At 39.5% G+C, this 20527-nt stretch overlaps 1 protein-coding gene across 3 annotated transcripts in view; it reads right to left on the minus strand.

Moving 5' to 3' along the window:
* LOC130922998 (A disintegrin and metalloproteinase with thrombospondin motifs 7) overlaps window positions 1-20527 on the minus strand; it is a 136750-nt gene that overhangs the window by 18732 nt on the left and 97491 nt on the right. The window contains exons 19-24 of one of the 3 annotated variants that reach the window (XM_057848360.1): window positions 14670-16253; window positions 14445-14597; window positions 11365-11538; window positions 7704-7850; window positions 5416-5578; window positions 3631-3714 (exon numbers count right to left, since the gene is read on the minus strand). In XM_057848360.1, coding sequence (XP_057704343.1) covers window positions 3710-3714; window positions 5416-5578; window positions 7704-7850; window positions 11365-11538; window positions 14445-14597; window positions 14670-16253 — 2226 coding nt within the window. In that variant the 3' untranslated portion in view covers window positions 3631-3709. Of the gene's footprint in view, window positions 1-3630; window positions 3715-5415; window positions 5579-5693; window positions 5736-7703; window positions 7851-11364; window positions 11539-14444; window positions 14598-14669; window positions 16254-20527 lie in introns of those variants that run through there. The other 2 variants (XM_057848352.1, XM_057848368.1) reach the window with 2 other exon arrangements.

Consider the following 20527-nt stretch of genomic DNA (forward strand, 5'->3'; position numbering starts at 1 on the left):
GCAAAGGAATGTGAGTGGGAGATAGAGGAAGAAAGGGAGGGGAACAGAAGGCCGAGGGGGAGAATCTGAAGGCCGTGTGGCAACATTGGCGCCTCGGAAAGAGCGGTTTCGGAGGAAGCCCTCTCTAAGGAAGATGCCGATGGTGAGCCCCCCCCCCGAGGGAGAGGCCTCTGAGGAGAGGTTCTTGCCTAAGGGGGTGGCTGATTTGTACCTCTCCATAAATGACGAATTTTAAACGAAGGCCAGAGATGATAATCTTAATGGGAAATACTCCAACCTTTTTTCTTATAGATTCAGGAGCGGAACATTCGTGCGTTAAAGACATTGCACGTTGAAGACCAAGTAATAAAACAATCCGCGTCATGTCAGCTAACGGGAACACAAGTTACAACAATTACTGGATGTAATGAAATTACTAAATGCGTTAGTTATTCGTAAATGTGAAAGCCAAAAATAATGGGCTTGATAACGTGTCAATCGGTAAGAGGCTAGCAGATGAAGCAGCCAAGGTAGCGGTTGTAAATCAACGCAATAAAGCTAAAATAATAGATGAAAAACTTAAAAGGCTATCAAAACATAGTATTGCAAACAGAAAAGCAAAAATGGGCAATGAAAGGTTTCTATCAAAATTATTGATCTTATGGGTAGCTGAATTGAGCCACATGATTGTCAAGTGTCTACAGGGGGAGGACTGAGTTGGTTAATAATTAGTTAATAGACACTATGACAATTGTGGCCCAATGGCTGTAATTTAATTCATACTTGAAATTTTTTTTAATTCAATTCATACTTGAGATGTTTGTTTTTTTTAATTCACCAACTGAACTATTTCATACATTGCACATGGATTACATTGAGTTAAATAGAGCATTGGGGAAAAGATATTGCTTGGTGATAATAGATATATTTTCTAGATTAGTAAAGATTTTTCGTAACGCACATGAGGACGAAAAAACAGTTATTGCATGTACAGACCCCAGTCTGCCGGACTATTGGAAAAGACAAAAGGACAAATTAGTAACAGACTGATGCAGAAGGAAAGACTTTGCCACCTTTTAGACTTCCAGGTTTAACTCCAGGACCTGTTAAAGGTTCTGGCAGCATTCCAGCTCACATAAAGAAACAGTTTGATCTAAGACAAGTTCGAGACAACAATGATCTGCCAGAATGTTCCGATCCATAGACTCTCAAGGTGCGGGTCGGAGACTTGGTGTTCCTGAAAGTGTTGCAGTGTGCCAGGTGGGACAGTGAACGCTGGGACGGTCCTTAAGAGATGGTTGGCGTCAGCCCGACTGCAGTGAAAGTCTCCGGAGGCACTGGGTGAATTCGTCAGTCCCAGTACAAGCTTTTCCGGTTGCCAGAAGGACCTAGCGACGCCAGTCCACCAGGCCCTGATTCCTAATGTCCCGACCTCACCTAAAGTCATCAACAGCGGCGGAAGGGTTTTCCGCTCTGCTGGCAGTCTGTCCGCTCCTACGAAAGACCACAGCCTGTCACTCCAGGGGGCCAAGTCTCCATCAAAGTAATCAGAAGAAGGCCCCTGGTCCAGCCGCGTTGGGAAGGCCCCTACAAGGGCTGTCCGAAATGGGAAAGCAACTACCAGCAGTCAACTAGACGCAGGTCTTCTCTTGCATAGCAGTGACGACAACGGGTGTTGTGGTTAAAGAATAGGTGTTCACGGCTCAGTGTTTTTACGCATCAGAGCAACGGGCACCTGACCACAACCCCGCTACGTTAGACAACAAGGTGTTCTTATGGCCCAGCGCCCGGCACCCTACTAGACCTCCTAGACGTCGTTGAGGATAACACTGCACCCGAAGAAAAGACAGACTGGTGCACCTACACACACCCAACATACACTAAAGGTTCTATTAGCGATGATGTAACTACTTGTGTGTAAATGCTAACAGATAAACTAATGGTTTATGAAGGATTAACCGAAACGCATTGTCAAGAGTTCTAGATAGTGCTATGTACATACATTTATAGGAAAATGAAGAAAGAAAGAAAAGAAAAAAAAGGGAAAAACAGCGTATAATGAGAGTTTGGTTTCCATTTTTTCCTTTGACTGTGTTTTAAATTTAATAAACAGGGGGGAAATGTTAGGGAAATATTAGGAAGGAAAAGGGAATTGCATTTATTTTAGCTAGGGGTTTTATTAAATTGTAACCCATGAAGTTTGATGTTTTATATTGATTTACATGAGTAAGTTGTCCTGCTCTACTCTTTTGCCTGGGGAAAAAGGTCACAAGTCACATACCAAAGTGGAAGGGGGGGGGTGATGAGCTGGCCACTCATGACCTCCCCTGGGGATAAAGTTTACAGAACAGATGTTGCTTCAAACAAATGGTGTTCCTTGAACCACTCAACCGCTCAAAGGGGAAAAAACACATGTGACTGAGAAGGACTTGGAAAAGGAGGATGACAACGTGGATGTGCCCCTTCGGGACATGGGTGTCTGAAGAAGACAATATGGATCTTTTCAATCAATATATCCTTTTGTTGTGGTGATTTACGATCAAATATTCATGCACTCATTAATCAATGTGGAAAATGTGATGATGACCTCAGTGGTCTGAGGTCATGAGAGGGAATGAAGGTAAAGTAATTTCAAAATAAGAGAAAACAGTGTTTTACCATGCATAACTTTAATCAACAGTCAAATGTAATGGCAGAGGCATTCCTACAAGTGTCAGGAAATAACATAACAGATGTGTGTGAAGGCACAATTACAGGACTTGCAGAACAAGCCCACAGTTAACCACAACAAGGGGGGCAGACGCTCCCTTTTGTCTCAAAAGGCGGGAAAACAACCCGGCTGTCCCACATACTGAGAGGGAGCCCCCGGAGATAAAGAGAGAAGACCCCGCCATCCTGCAGGGGAATTTAAACCAATCAGAGCAAGCTAAGAGTAACTGCAGGTATCACATAGCCAATCAATAGTCGATAGGAACATGTATTTGCATATTGTGTAGTATGAATCATTCTTGAGCAACTCGGGGTGTGTGCTTCTCCTGATAGACACAGGGGAGTACGAGGCTGTACTGAGGGACCTGAGACCCAAGTGCTGTATTAGATTTCCTTGTTAGGAATAAATCCACTCGTGTGTGAAAATGCCGGCTTCCTGACGCCTTTCTTTTCAGAACGAATACGCGTAATTGTTGGAAGAGTGTTTGGTGATAAGGTAAAACTTATATAACACTAAAACGGAGTCAGGTAATTATTGCGTAATATTTTAAGGTATGAATGATTCCCAACAGTGAGCATTGAAAATGTGTATTACGTGTCAGATGTGTTTCTAAATCCCACAGTGCGTGTGTTTCGTGTCAGATGTGTGTACATCGAAAATGTGTGCCCTCATTATCAGATTGTTCTAGCTCCATACATTTTGATTGAAGCAACTGTTCTTTACTAGTTTTGTTTTTATATTGTAAAAAAAAAAAATCTAGGTTTTTGTTCATTGATTGTAGTTAAAAACACCTAATGGGCATGGGCTTACACCTGTATAGCGCTTTTCTACCTTCAAGGTACTCAAAGCGCTTTGAGACTATTTCCATGTTCAGTTACAGCATCAGAAGCAACGTGGGCTTCAATATCTTGCTCAAGGGCACTTTGACATGATCACTAGGGCGAGGGAATCGAAATCACAACCTCTGGGTTGGGGAAAGTGAGCCATGGCGTCCAGTCATTATTTAGGTCCACTGTTGATTCATCCTAGTTCAAACCAACATAACCCTTATTAATGGCAATGGTCAAATTTCAAAGGATAATGAAGTTAAAGAAAAAACATTTACATTAGATATTGTCAACAATTAGGGCCCGAGGAGCAACCACTGCTATACTATACTGTACAGTGCTGGGCAAAAGTATTGGCACACCTGCAGTTCTGTCAGATAATGCTAAATTTCTTCCAGAAAATGATTGTAATTACAAATGTTTTGGTAGTAATATCTTCATTTATTTTGCTTGCAATGAAAAAACACAAAAGAGAATGAAAAAAAAAAATCGTTATCATTTTACACAAAACTCAGCCGGACATTAGTATTGGCACCCTCAGCCTAATACTTGGTAGCACAACCTTTAGACAAAATCACTGCAAATAACCGCTTCCGGTATCCATTAATGAGTTTCTTACAATGCTCTCCTGGAATTTGAGACCATTCTTCTTTGGCCAACTGCTCCAGATCTCTGAGATTTGAAGGTTGCCTTCTCCAAACTGCCATTTTCAGATCTCTCCACAGGTCTTCTATGGGATTCAGGTCTGGACTCATTGCTGGCCGCTCTCCAGTGCTTTCTCTCAAACCATTGTCTAGTGCTTTTTGAAGTGTGTTTTGGGTCATTTTCCTGCTGGAAGACCCATGATCTCTGATGGAGACCCAGCTTTCTCACACTGGGCCCTACGTTACGCTGCAAAATTTGTTGGTAGTCTTCAGACTTCATAATGCCATGCACACCCAAAACATCAGGGAACCTCCGCCATGTTTGACTGTTGTGAACGTGTCTTTTCTTTGAAGGCCTTGTTTTTTTTCCCTGTAAAATCTACGTTGATGCCTTTTCCCAAAAAGCTCTGGACTGCAGGACAGCTTGAACTTGTTTGGATGTTAGTCGAGGTTCTTTATCCATCATCCGCACAATCTTTCGTTGAAATATCTTGTCAATTTTTCTTTTCCGTCGACATCTAGGGAGGTTAGCCACAGTGCCATGGGCTTTACACTTATTGATGACACTGCGCACGGTAGACAAAGGAACATTCAGGTCTTTGGAGATGGACTTGTAGCTTTGAGATTGCACAGGCTTCCTCACAATTTTGCTTCTCAAGTCCTCAGACAGTTCTTTGGTCTTCTCTCTTTTCTCCATGCTCAATGTAGTACACACAAGGACACAGGACAAAGGTTGAGTCAACTTTAATCAATATTAACTGGCTGCAAGTGTGATTTAGTTATTGGCACCACCTGTTATGTGCCACAGGTGTAAAGGGTGCTGTTAATTACACAAATTAGAGAAGCGTCACATGATTTTTCAAAGGGTGCCAATACTTTTGTCCGGACCATTTTTGGAGTTTTGTGTAAAATGATTTTGATTGAACTTTTTCCCCATTGTGTTTTTTTCACTGCAAGCAAAATCAATGAAGATATTACTACCAAAGCATTTGTAATTGCAATCATTTTCTGGGAGAAATTGAGCATTATCTGACAGAATTGCAGGGGTGCCAATACTTTTGGCCAACACTGTATATACCTTGCACATTATCATACATGAAGTAGCCTCTTGAAGTTATGGAAATTCATTTTTAAAAAAGCCTGGAATTTACACTAAATGGCACTACGAAATGAAATAATGCAACGTATTAATGAACACGAGTTAACTAAATCTTATAAGTGTGTGTCGTGTATATAATTGAGATCATTGTCATACCAGAAGGTGGTGTGTGACACTCTTCCAAATTGCACTTCTGCGTGCTTCCCGGTTGCACCTCATGGCTACATTGAGTTTGGTCCACCTCCTCTTCCGTCTCAGCCTTTGTGTTAACACACTTGATGAGTCGCTGCTGCACTCCACCGCCACAGGATGCTGAACACTAAAGGGAAAAATTGTCACTCATTCCTGATACGTAATGCCCTCAAATGATTGCAGAAAGTGATAATTAACTCATTTATAAATAATGGTGTGATGCCTTTCTTGCAGTTTCGTTGACATGTTTTGTGCTAGTCATAAGCGACAGTTTGGATCCAGCTCTAGGGGAGAAAAAGAATTTCAGATTTCCTACATTAGCATAACTACGTGCTGTTTAACTATGGCAGTCAATCTATTTCAATGTTTGCTGTATCCAATTAAGACACTGTGGAGTTTGGTGGAGGATGTGGATGGACTTGACATGTGGCACAAACAAACAAAACATAAACGACTATGTTCATTATAGATACAAGGGATCAAATTTGTGAGTATAGTCTTGATGCTATTGTGGTTATGCCTTACTAAAATACTGTTTTTCAAAAGTTTTATCACAAAGTTGTTTGGGTATATTGATAGTCAGCACTGCTTACAAAACTGAAATTGGGACTGCTGCCACACAGTCAGGAGAATTTGGAGTCACTGTTCTGCTGTATATGATTCTTAGGTTCCAACCTGCCCATAACCCGAAGCAGAATACTGCAAACATTTCACAGTTTCTGTGCACAATCTCACGTCACATTCATGGAATGTATTCACATTTTTGTTCATTCTGACAACATAAGAATCTCAGCAGTAGTTTAGGCTCTGATTATGTGACTCATGTGACTCAAGGAGTAAGATGAATATGAATAGTCCTTTGTGTGAGCCCTCGTATAAGGAGTCATGTGGGGAGGTGACAAAAGGAGCAGTGATTGGGGAAGCAGTCACAATGCTGGGTATGAGTCATGCCTCAAAATATAAATATCGAAATCTGGTGGACATTAAAAAAAAAAAAAAAAAAACGCCGCAAAAAAACAAAAACAAATGCTTTACCTCTGCGTTTATTCTTTGCAAATGCTCTGCGTTTATTCTTTGCAAATGAGGCCTTCAATTATATGTTATTGTAATGTAATATGTTACTGTATTTCTTAAGGGTTTTAACGTGTTTGGATTTGATCTGTTTTATTGTTTTATTTGCTGTATTGACTTTTAGCATGATGCATTGTTTTTTTTCTTTTCTCTAAATTTTATTGTATAATATTTTGCCTTTTATCTATCATGAACTTTGTCTTTGTTGTAAAACACTTTGAGGACCACCTTGGGTCTTTGTAAAGGGCTATATGAATAAATTTGATTTAATATATTACTATATTACATTGATCTATCACTACTTTGTGCTTCAAATTTCGTGTGCTCAGTCCATTGCAATTTAACAAAAAAAATTTAAATCAAAAAATAAAATAAAATAATAAATCCAGATGAGCTGTCCCGATCCAAGCACATAGTCTCCCTCTCCCTCCTACTGCTTTTCTTGGTCTGGCAGTGCACTGGAGTTGCATATTAAAATTAACGATAATTGACAGACTTAAGGTTTAATCTTGCCATAGATGCTTGGAAGCCGAAACTTCAAAGTGCAGCATGCGTCAATCACCATTTAGCTTGTTAAACAGTTGCTTTGGAAACTCATTGTGTCTAAGCAAGCAGCTTGAGCGGATCTAAGTGGATTCACTCAATGAAGCATTTAATACAGACAAGCATTTTTCTACTTTTTTCTTGTTTAAAATGTAATTCGGTGGGACAGTAACATTATCATAATTGTTACATTTGAAGAGCTTAAAAACCATTAAAATATACTGTATATACATAAAACTTTTTTTGTTTTTTTTAAAACTTATTATTATAGTTTGGGGAAAAAATTGAAAAAACGCATGTCTTCTATGTAGCTCTTTTCAATGCTAAATCTGAATAAATACATTGAACACACACACACCCCCCCACACACACACACAAATGTGTGGGGGGCGCTACTTCGCGGTTTTTCATTTATCGTGGCGGGTTCTGGTTCCCATTAACCGCGAAAAACGAGGGATCAATGTATATTATATTATCGTATTACAAACTCATATATTTTATGTTGTTCCTAGGAGGAACAACCTGTTGTTTTTTGTTTTTTTTTCACATAAAAAATTAAGACAATTGGAGAAGCATACAGTGCAGGTGATAATGCCAATATTGCTACCATATGTTGAGCATGTTTCAACAGAGTCTACCTGTTCCCAAGATCCAGTGAGCCACTGAGCACAAGGCTGAGTATTGCAGGGCCGGATGTTGGTGGGCCGAAGGTCAGTGTCACAAAGTTCTTCCTCCGGGCACGTTACAAGACGTTGCTGTTCTCCACCTCCACACACCTCTGAGCACTTATCACAACAAACGCATACCAACATGGTGTTAGATTTGTGCCACAATGCATTTTGGGAAATACTATATATGTAATATTAAATACCGACAACAAAAAATTGTTTTAAGCAGACAAGTACAGTACGTGTTCTGTGTGCACAAGAATGTGTTTTGTGTAAAATGATAATTTCTCCGCTCACTCTACCCTTCTCACTTGCATACAACAAGGCTTGCTCCTGCATGTGTAACTTACTTCAGTAGCTTCCCCGATTCACTTCATTGTTAAACAATTGCCACTATTCTCAACCAATCAAGGGCCAGCATGCAGAGCAAATTCTGATTAGCTGACTACTCCAGTCATAAAAAGTGGCTGTGAACAGTTGAACCTGGAAACCTTTTCTAAGTGTTCGATGCTCGCCTTGTCTTACATGCTTGTAAACTGCTTTGGAGCAACAGTACATATGCAACTTTATCACAATAGTAATAGTGTAGGACAATAATGGAAACTATTTGTCAAAAGATTGCAGCTAGATATGTTGTCTCTCCAAATTCATTTACAAAAAACAGCATTAGATGCTGTGCTTTGCCTACAGTCTGTGTTAAGGAATGTCCACAAATTAACCCTGACAAAAAATGTACTTAAATTCAACAGAAACACCTTGTCTCATCCCGAGCTCTTTAGTAGCAGGTAATGGAAGGCTACTATTTCTTAAGCTCAAATCTTCACCATATCTGTCTTTCTGGTAAAGTAAGAGACATAAAATGGACAAAAAGAAATCATTAATTAACAAAACCTTTAAACTAAAACCAAAGAAAACACTTTTTCTCATTCCGATTACTATATGAGATGGCAATTGAGCGTGATTGCCTACTATAATACAAAACTTTGCTATATCTGTCATTTCTGAATGTTAGGAGTCAAAAGTCATCTACTAGTATGCTGGACAAACATTAGCTGGCAATTGAAGGCCATTACCTACTACAATTGAATTTGAACCCCTAGCAAAAAGTATGGAATCACCAGTCTTGGACGAGCACACCCTCAGACATTTTATTATGTACAACAAACTCGGATAAAAAGCTTGAAAAAAAAAAAAAAAAAAATGAATTACTTCAAAAGTGCAACTCTTTATCATTCAGAAACACTAAAAGAAATTAATAAAAAACTTTGTGGTGGTCAGTAAATGTTACCTTAATAGATCAAGTGCAGGGGAATATACGTATATGGAATCACTTCATTCTGAGGAAAAAATATGGAATCATGAGAAACAAACAAAGAAATAACAATCACAACACATCTCTAGTATTTAGTAGCACCAACTCTGGCTTTTATGAGAGCTTGCAGTCTCTGAGGCATGGACTTGATGAGTGACAAACAGTATTCATCAATTTGGTGCCAACTCTCTTTGATTGCAGTTGCCAGATCATCCTTGCAGGTCGGAGCCTTGCTGATGACTTTTTTAATTTCCACCAGAGGTTTTCAATAGGGTTGAGATCTGGGCTATTTGCAGGCCATGACATTGACTGCATGAGTCTTTCTCCAAGGAATGCTTTAACAGTTTTGGCTCTGTGGCATGATGTATTGTCATCTTGGAAAATAAACATATTTTCAATTGAAGGGAAAAGTAAGCTGTCTAAAATTTTAATGTAAACCAGCATTCATTAAAGATTTAACCACATCCTTCTTCCCAGTGCCTTTGCCTGACATGCAGCCCCATATCATCAAGGATTAAGGGAATTTTGATATTTTGTTCAGGCAGTCATCTTTGTAAATCTCACTGGAACAGCACCAAACCAAAGTTCTAACATCATCACCTTGTCAAGAGTTAGGAATCTGCATTGGACAAGGTGATGATGCTGAAAATACTTAACCTTGTCAAGAGTTAGGAATCTGCATTGGACAAGGTGATGATGCTGGAACTTTGGTTTGGTGCTGTTCCAGTGAGACATCAATTGGAAATATGTTTGTCATTTTTCAAGATGACAATGCATCATGCCACAGAGCTAAAACTGTTAAAGCATTCCTTGGAGAAAGACTCATCCAGTCAATGTCACGGCCTGAAAATAACCCAGATCTCAACCCTATTGGTTGGCAGCACCATTGGCGTTTGTCCTGTCCGTGTCCCTATTGAAAACCTGTGGTGGAAATTGAAAAAATTGGTCCACAGCAAGGCTTTGACCTACAAGGATGATCTGGCAACTGTTATAAAAGAGCGCTGGCACCAAATTGATGAAGAATACTCATCAAGTCCATGCCTCAGAGACTGCAACTGTCATAAAGCCAGAGTTGGTGCTACTAAATACTAGAGATGTGTTTTGATTGTTATTATTATTTATTTGTTTTTCATAATTCCATATTTTCCATTTAGATTCCATATATATTTCCCTGCACTTGCTCTATAAAAGTAGCATTTACTGACCACCACAATGTTTTTTATTCATTTCTTTTTTTAATTAATTCATTATTTTTTTCAAGCTTTTTATCTGAGTTTGTTCTACTTGATAAAATGTCTGAGTGCTCGTCCGAAACTGGTGGTTCCATACTTTTTTCTAGGGGTTGTATAATGCAAATAAGGTTGCAATTTGAGCATCTTGAAAAGTTGGTAGTGTTACGTCCCTACCGTCCCTATGCAAACCTACGTCTTAGGTGGACTCGCGAGAGCGAGTGAAGGGAGTTTCACATGTCTGGTTGTACGTTGTTGTAAGTCAAAATGTCAAAGTAAGCACAGAAAATAATGTAATAACAAAACATAAAATTGAATTCATACCAAAACAAACTTTGGTTCGCACAAAACTCAGTCTTGTGTATGCAGATCATGTACTTGTGAGCTTAAAACATGTGTCCTCAGTTAAAGGACTGCAACATTAAGCAATTGTCGGAGAATCTTATAATTTGAAAAATAAGGTCTTAATAAGGTATTTTTCAAATTTGTTAAAAAAAAAAAAAAAAAAAAAAAAATCAAAAGGTGTAATAATCGCTCTAATATCTGTAACCCTAGCTAAATCCTGTTTTTTTGTTCTAATGGAACTTGCAGATACATGTGTTGATTTGCATCCATCAATATTTTTGAGAAAGACATTTCAAAATTCTGAATTAGTCTCAAAATCATGAAATTCTAAGTGTCAAATGTGATACATATGGCTATATAGGGTTAATATTACATATTTGGTATTTCCCATCATGCACGTGGAATTGCAAAATGAATCTATGCAATTACGTGGATGCGATACAAGGCGAAAAGTGAATGGTGGCCTTCAGAAACACCTACAAAGAGTTTCTATTAGAACCTTTTTATTAGTTTGAAGAAAAGCAAGGTCTGCTTTTTCAGCTTACCATCTGAATAAAATGATGGGAAAAACGATGTGAGGCTCTTTCAGGCAATAAATGAGATCACAAGATGTCAAGAAGACTTAAAAGTGATGTGATGGCATGCTGTCAGAAACATTCTATGTTATAAAACCCCCCTTTAAGGCAGACAGAGTAGATAATGCAACAAGAGCAAATAGTCCCATTTTAAGTGCTTCGTTAGTCACCTGTCCCCAGGAAGACGTGTACCAGTCGAGACATGGCTGAGGGTGACAGGGCATTTGGCTTTGCGGCCTGGAGGACATTGCTCGACAGTGGAAAGGTCGCAGGGATCTATTATCGCGCATGTCGAAACACTGGACTTCTCGGGATTTAACACCGCCTCCACATTTCCTAGAGCACTGTAAAAAGACACACAGTTTTTAAGGGTTTCTTCACCCTAGGAGTCCACATATTTTGTGGGGCTATTAAATATTCCATTGCATTTGTATAAATACCAATGAAAGAAACCTCTGGCAGTGCCTTAAGCGATAAAGAATCCCAATAAATATATAAACACCAACAGATAAATTATGCAAGAATAAGCTCCAGTTGACGAAAGTTACATTAAAGCCCCCTCCTGGTTCCGAGTAGATGGATTATCCATTTGGATAATTTATTAAACATGCAGAAAATATTGATCAATGGTCTTGGACTAGTACCTCACAACATTTGTAAAGTCAAAACAAGGTGTAAAATATGCAGCTGGCAAACAGCAAGCAGGAACAACAGCTTCAGTCTTAAGAACGGCATACTTAACAACATTGTGGCTAGAGGGAGGTTACAATGTCTTTGACCTTTGACACCTCGATTTTACGACGCCTGTGCCTCATTCACCATTTAGTCCCCAGCACAAGTGTTTCTGCTTAGCAAGTGCATAGTGCTTGTCTGTGTTTGTGCCTCAGGAGTATCTTCGCATTTTTGCCCTCTTTTTTCACATTATGGCCCCATAGAAAGCTGGGTCTTCAACATCCAGCCAAACGAAAAGCAGTTACCAGTGAAACAAAGCTTAACATCATAAAATGAAAGAAGAGACACCGACGAACATCAGTAAATATTTGTATATGCTGCATTCAGTCCAAAGTTAAACCATCACGCTTTAAAACGCCTTGCACGTCGCCAAACGCAGTTTTGTGTTCACACAGACCTTACGTCACCAACAGTCAAAGTCAACCAAACCAAACAACTTACGGTTCACGTTACGTGAAAATAAGGACATCTACTAAATCGGGTTGCATGTATGCTTCACGTTGCAATGTTGATGTGTCTAGTGTTGCATTTTTTGACTGTCCCTAAATGCACCGCATGTCTGACTGGAGTGAGAGAGGGAGAGGTTGGGGAGCCGGCGAGTTGATTTCATTTTTGTTTCGTTGATATCGGCTACGGAAAGAGTTGTCGTGTTCCATGCTTTCGGTTGCAAATAAAGCATGAAAAACTCTCGCTATCCCCCTCTCAGTAATAATGTTAAGTACAGTATCTTATTTTTATACAGTCTATCACAAAAGTGAGTACACCCCTCGCATTTCTGCAGATATTTATCTTTATCTTATTTATCTTTTCTTGGGCAGACTGTATTTAAGCATACTGTATTTAAGAATAAGAGCATTTTTTTAGACCATCGGCTGACACCCGATGAAAATGAATTTGTATGTCGTATTTAGCCATAGAAATGTCATACAACGGTAATGTGATAAGATATTGAAACCCTGTGATTTATTACCACCTGTCAGCGGCCTACCCAGAATGACTATCATTCTTCAGTTAATGGTAATTAGTTTTGTTTCTTTTATATATTCTTGTTAATGATCAAAACATCCTCCCTGTCGGAGGCATTAAATTACATGGTTCATTAATAGTCTCTTTGCAACTATATATTATTCCCAAATAATTAAAGCAACACTAGGTAACTTTTCAACTTTTATAAAATATTTTCATAACATTTGTGATGATATAAATGACACCTCTCTTTTACAATGTATCACAAAAGTGAGTACACCACTCGCATTTCTGCAGATATTTAAGTATATCTTTTCATGGGACAACATTGACAAAATGACACTTTGACACAATTAAAAGTAGTCTGTGTGCAGCTTATATAATAGTTATTTTATTTTCCCCTCAAAATAACTAAAAATACAGCCATTAATATCTAAACCCCTGGCAACAAAAGTGAGTACACCCCTTAGTAAATACGTACGTCCCTAAATGTCCAAATTGAGTAAGAGGTGGGGGGGTCGTCCTGTTAGTGCTCAGACCATACGCCGCACTCTACATCAAATTGGTGTGCATGGCTGTCCCCCTAGGAGGAAGCCTCTTCTGAAGACGGTACACAAGAAAGCCCGCCCGTCTCATCAGACCATAGGACATGGTTCCAGTAATCCATGTGCAAAAGGTTTGCTGAAGACATGCACATGGATGTGCAAACAGTTTGCTGAAGACATGCACATGGATGTGCAAACAGTTTGCTGAAGACATGCACATGGATTACTGGAACCATGTCCTATGGTCTGATGAGACGGGCGGGCTTTCTTGTGTACCGTCTTCAGAAGAGGCTTCCTCCTAGGGTGACAGCCATGCACACCAATTTGATATAGAGTGCGGCGTATGCTCTGAGCACTAACAGGCCGACCCCCCATCCCTTCAACCTCTGCAGCAATGCTGACAGCACTCCTGTAACGAGTCACATGACATTTTGGAGGGAAAATGACAAGCAGTATTCAATTTGGACATTTAGGGATGTACGTAGTTTCTATGGGGTGTACTTTTTTTTGCCAGGGGTTTAGATATTAATGGCTATATTTTGAGTTATTCTGAGGGGAAAATAAATGAACTCTACTATATGAGCTGCACACAAACTACTTTTCATTGTGTCAAAGTGTCATTTTGTCAGTGTTGTCCCATGAAAAGATATACCTAAATATCTGCAGAAATGTGAGGGGTGTACTCACTTTTGCGATACACTGTATTTTGTAATGTATTTTACTTATTTTATAAAAAGTATTTGAAGTAAATTTTGACTTTAACAGTGAAATCCAACTTACGAGGAAATCCAGGTTAAGTTGCTAGCGTAGGAACGGAACTCGTTCTTAACTGGAAGACTCCCTGTATAGTAAGTGATTTTTTTTTGGACTATTTTTTTGCAACTATTATTCAAAAACTATGTCACCAAAACTTAATATAACACAATTTACAATGTCAGCAGTAAAAATTCAAGATCCCAAAGGAAGACAGACAAATAAATGGTATATCAAAATAAGGCCCATCTCACCTTAGTCCATTCACCAACTTTCCACATGGAACAGGGGCGCAGGTAACACCGCTGGGCAGGTGTGGGCCTGTTTGCTTGGTCGCAATCAGACTCTGAGCCAGTACTGCAGGCCAAAGTCCTCCAGATGGCACCCAGACCACAACTTGTGGAACACTGCCCAGATACAGTACCATATTACAGCAAACAGGTGCAAGAAAAGGTTGGGCGTAATTGATGAACACTCACTTCGCTCCAGTTTCCAGTTACCCAAACCGCTGCGACTTGAGTGCCAGCTGGTGTTTGTTCTGAAATTTTCAGAGGCAGTGGCCAAAGATATGAAAGCTTGGTTGGCGAGACATTAGTGGTTATTTTTTGTGGGGTGATAGGCTGAGGAGTGGCTAAGGTCTTCAACAATGGGGTCACATATGTAGAGTCGGGCTCAATCGCAATACCAGATCTCATGGTCAGGCGAATTCGGATTTGATTATAGTCATAGTTACTAAATGGAAATGATGACAAATCTAAAGAAGAATCTGTAGAATCTTTGGCTGGAGTCTGTTTTGTTGTTGCTGGCTGGAAATCACTTTGAGGAGGCTGGTTTGTAGGTGGCCGGGTTTGAGTTCCAGCAGACAAGCTAGTGTCAGCTGGGGTATTTTGATTACCTGACATGAGAAGATCCGGAGAAAGGAGAGGAGAAAACCTCTCAGAGGGAGGTAGGGATGTCATACTGACACCATTGTCAGACATTGTGGAAATATCTTTAAATGGAACCATGTCTGTATTGAGATGAGTCAGATGCAGGTTTTCCAGTCTAAGGTCAGGTGAAAATGCAGATTCATTAATAATTTGGGTAAGATATAATTCTGACTGTATTTGATCTCCTCCAGTTCTTGGCACCTTGGTGCTTAAAGCCTCAAGAGCAGAGATCACTCGTGTGGTGTAGTTTTGCGACTGTAACTCATCTTCAGCTTGAATTCCAGCCATTGAAGCAGCATGTGATGGATTTACTGTGATTTCCTCAGTGTGACTTTCCTCCTGTGTGAAATTGTGGTCAGTCTCTTCATCTTGTCCTACATTTTCACTTTGTGCAGGCTCCCCGATAGTGTCATCCAGAGAAGCTCTTGTCTTATTTTTTTCAGACAGCAGGGGATCATGGTATCCATGTTTTCCCGATGAATGCGCTGGTGACTTAGTGCTGGACACAGGCAGAAGGTAATCCTCAATAAGGTCGGCGTCAAAATTTACAGATTTCTTTTCAGTGGATTCTTCTTTTGCAGGGGTTGCAATGTCCTTCAGGTTATCTTTGTCAGTGCTCTGTGATTTTGAAAGCCTCGAAGAATTACTGGCGTTCTCCACACTGCCAGTTGGCTCTTTGTCTAGCACAACATCTTTCATTTGACTGTTCCCTGAATCTATTTCACCACTCTCATTTGATAAGTCTTCATGAAAGTTGATAAAGTTGTAGTCGTAGTAAAAATCATCCACTTGAAGAACATTTTCTTCACTTTCTATCTTATTGTGATAATGAAAGTCTTCGAAAATATCATTCAAGTTATTTGGATCATTCATTTTTGCTTGCACTTTGGTGGGACTGTACTTTTGAGATGGTTTGGCCACAGGTATGGATTTAATTTCATTAAACAAGTCTTTGCTTGTCCATCCACTTCCAGACCAGTCAAAATCACCAAAATTATCCAAAACCCGTGGACACTCCTGGATTGAACAAATACTAATACTGTCAGGCTTGTTATGTATGTCGCAGTCCACCCCAGTGTTTCTGGAGCAGGTAACAGTACGCCGTTGTACTCCTCCTCCACATGTTAGTGAACACTGCATGAAAGAAGCAATGACAGAAAACATTAGCACAATCAAATGAAAACTGTTCAAATTGGAAGAAAATGGCAGCTATAGTCACAAAACAACTAGGATAAATTATGCATACATTGTTCAGTGGATAAGAAATCACACATACCTGTTGGAAACCCAGGTTGAAATATACACAATGTTCTTTGTAAAATCTTTCCCAGATCAATACAGTGAATGTTAATATTAAAACTCACAAAAATTCAGAGTGGTGATGAACTTTATCTGCGGACAAACTAGCCTATGAGCAATGTCTCAATAAGAATTTCTCTTACAAAGAGCATACGGGGGAAATGTTATATGACCTAATGAAAACTGCTGTAGAGCCTTTTCTTTCCCTGAGCTGAAAGTAGGGTGTTAGCTAAGGGGAATAATTCTTTGAAAAGCTCCAAACACAGACATTTTGGCTCAAAACCTTAAGGCATCTGCTAGAAAGATGAGAGACACATTTGAAAGTTCCAGAATGCTGACCTACATAAAATATAAAAAACAAAACAAATGACTTCACCAGAAGGACAGGCTAATACGTGACATTGAACTCATTGACATGAAGAAAAAAACACCATCCATCCATCCATCCATCCATCCATCCATCCATCCATCCATCCATCCATCCATCCATCCATCCATCCATCCATCCATCCATCCATCCATCCATCCATCCATCCATCCATCCATCCATCCATCCATCCATCCATCCATCCATCCATCCATGAACCTATGAACCTAGCCTTGTTTTCTTAGTTAATGTTTGTTACATTTGTAGACGTCACTCTCATTTTCACAACCAACTGTAAGATAACTTAATAGATCTTGGTGCCAAGTATCACACATCAGCGCTTGTGATGCATATTGTGAGCCCCCCATCAAAAAAAAAATAGATACTGTACATATTTAGAATTACATTTGTAAATTTTTAATCAAGTGATTGATGTGTGAAGTAAGAAGTATTCAACATTATTTTTCCAGTCACAGAGAGGCACAAGATGGAAAAGCCCCATGTGGCTCTGGAGCAGCAGGTTGCAGACTCTTAATTATGGGCTACCAACATAAAAAGTGTCTAATTAAGAGAGCCAGGACTGATAGCAGAAAATGTGTATTGTACTTCAAACTACCAATTTCCAGCCAGTCAATCAACCGGCATGTTAACAGCATTGCGCGAGAAAAGGTAAGATTTGTGGCCAGACAATTGTTCGTTGTTTTCCACGTGCCACTGCACCTGCTCGTGATGCCCTGACAGCCCCGTGCTTTCAGTCATTATTGGCTGAGAGTAACATTTTAGTGCTAGTACAACATCTCTGAAGTTGGCTTAACCCTTTAACACCTGAGCCTATTTTGTCCAAATTTGCATGTCTTTGAATTTTCCTTTATATTTCAAAGAAAAAATTGTTCACAATGGCCTAGTGGGTCCCGTTTTTTGTAGGACACCGTAACCTTAATGTCCAAACTGTTGTTTTCTTCACTGACGATTTATAATCAACATTTTGGACCTAAGAAGACAAAAAAAAAAAAAGTCCAAATTTTTTTGTCAAAATTTGTAATATTTATGTCCCATTGACAACTAAACATGTTCGACGAACCATTTTGAAGCTTGATATTATTTATTCATCTTGTTAGGATAAATATTCCACAGAAAAAAATTGTTTAGTTTGAATAGTTTTATATATTACAATTCAACACAAACAGCAGTGATGGTCATAGGCGTTTTTGGCCTTTACATATACTATGGTCAAACAGGTTATTCTATATATAAATTGAAAAGATTGATAGTGAAAAAAGAACTAAATTTACTATTGAAAAAAATATTGACAATAAACTAGTTCAGTTCAATTTTTTCAGGCATGCCACTCAGTTCCCCCAGGAAGGCTGCGTCATACACTATGTAATACAGCCCACTCTTTTTGCGCCGTCTGCCTGTGACTCTTCCCAACTCTCCGACTCATCCGAAGAAAACAATGACAAATCTGGTCCATCCTCTACCTTGAGTTGATGAAATAATGCATTAGTTTTCAATTCATTCCACACGTTTCAAAGTCACTTGCTCAATCCAACCGGCCTTCGCTTGCTATCTCGCCTCCTTCTCCTTAGGTGGCGCTTTGCTTGGAAAATTATTCAAAATGTTCACATTACGTCCTCACAATGGCTCCTTGGATATGTAGTCTTTCATGGTGCTTTCGGTTTTGAAAATGGACAAGAAATGATGGAAATCTGGAAATAAACACTTGGTCCATGCACTGTTTTAATGGTTATTTATGAGTGCATTAAAACTATAAATTTTAAATGACATTATCTGCCATTTTACTTCGTTTGACTTCGTTTTACTCGTTTGACTTCAAGTAAAAACGAGCGTGGACGTCAACTTCCGTACTTTCAAATGAGACCAACCAGTGGCACGTGGTTGACGTAATTGCAGTATGATGAGGCTTCAAAGTTGATATGCGTAAACGTGTCGCTGCCCACACGTCCGGTGTTAAAGGGTTAAAGTTAACGATGATTGACAAGTTTGTAACTTTGATCTCGCTTGGTAGCTCTACGATTAAAGGCGCACATGGGTCAATCATCGTTTAGGGTGTTACACACTCACGGTAGTATGCATTGGCTCAGCAGCGTGAGCGGATTTGAGTGTACTCACTCAATGAAGCATTTAATAAAGACAAGCATTTTGCTATTTGTTTTCTTGTTTAAAAATAATTCACATTATGGAGGCAGCACGGTGGGACAGTAACATGTTTAACACTTTTGCAAAAATATGTGAACGGGGCAGCCCTATTATTCACCCAACCTTACTTCTTGTGATCCCCCCCCCCCCTCTCTCTTTCACAAATCAAAGTGACCATCAAGGGAAGTGTTTTGAAAATGTGGAGGATTACAAAAGAATCCCATCAGGAGTGCATGAAGTCGTTAGACTCTAGGGGGATTACTTCGATGTGGAAATGTAGTCATTTGGATTGAAAATGCATGTGGTGGAGGTGGTTCCATTGTAAAAATATCTTCGTTTTCTGCTTGATGATTTTCTCTTTCAGACCCCATATTGACAATCTTGTTTTTTCTTTTGAAATAAGTGTTGTTTTTCTTTTGCAGTCAGAAAGCGCCTTTTCACTGCAACTTCTTTTTAAAATCCCTTTTAGATTATGGAGATCCTTTGTATATGAAAGCTTCAGCTCATTGTCTGAGACAGATGGACTGTGTATCATGCTTGTGGATTGGTACCAACTGTAGGGCCTTGACCCATCATTGTGAACTGCATTCTCGAAAGGGGATGGCTTTCTTTGTTTAGTAGGAGGTCGGGTCTCTGTTGCACTTTTGTTTTCAAAGCTTTTCCTGGACTACTGCTTTTGTGCACTTGCAATTTAATCACTAAGAGAAGTGATGACCCTTATGGTTTGCGTTCAAACAACATTTTGCTGCTTACCAGTCCATTTGCCCACACAGTGCTGCCTTCTTTGCTCCTACATGGAACCTGTTGCTCCAAAGGACAGGAAACTAATGGAACATATCTCACCGAATGACTTCAGATCCAGGGTGAGAGTATTCCCTTACCTGTAACTGTGTTATCTGATTTAAATGTAATTTTAATTGTTGTGAAACAGTATTTGCCGTCATGTCATTTTAACTGCGTCGTAACTGTTACTCTATACTGCCTAAATAAACACATCTGTTGCTATACCAGTCCTGGCACACTTTTAATAAGTATGATGAGAAAATGGATATGGTCTATAAAAAATGACCAGTAGGTAATTGTTGTTTTTGGCTGATGGTCAGATTGCGTTCTCATTACACAGTTTTGGCAGTGTTGCCACGGTGGCACCTGCGGCCAATCTCATCAGCGGTGTATTTAAACGCAGGCGACCCAAGGAAGGTTTGCCGAGATATTGCTGGTCGCAATCGGACGTTTTGTACTCTCGATCCCATCATCGCATTTAGCTTGTTTCACCCCTGCCTTGGTTTTTGTCGTCTACCGCCCCGTTTTAGAATCCTTTCCCTTGTGCAGGTATTTGCGTTTTAGCTTGTTACGTTGTTGGTTGACTGCATACCACCTTGGTTTACTCTCGGGTTAGTTTTTGTGATCCCCATCGACCTGCTGCCCTTTTCACGATCGCGTGTTTTTGTTGCATTTAATGGTTAAAGTAAGTCAGTCTGTACTAGTAAATTCAATTCCAGTGTGAAATCTCAACTGTCAAAACACAATTAAGCAGAGAACAGGACTTGTTTTCCATGACATTTTTACATTCACAGCCATA

The sequence above is a fragment of the Corythoichthys intestinalis genome, chromosome 1 (genome assembly GCF_030265065.1).
Source record: "Corythoichthys intestinalis isolate RoL2023-P3 chromosome 1, ASM3026506v1, whole genome shotgun sequence".
NCBI classification, from domain to species: Eukaryota; Metazoa; Chordata; class Actinopteri; order Syngnathiformes; family Syngnathidae; genus Corythoichthys; species Corythoichthys intestinalis.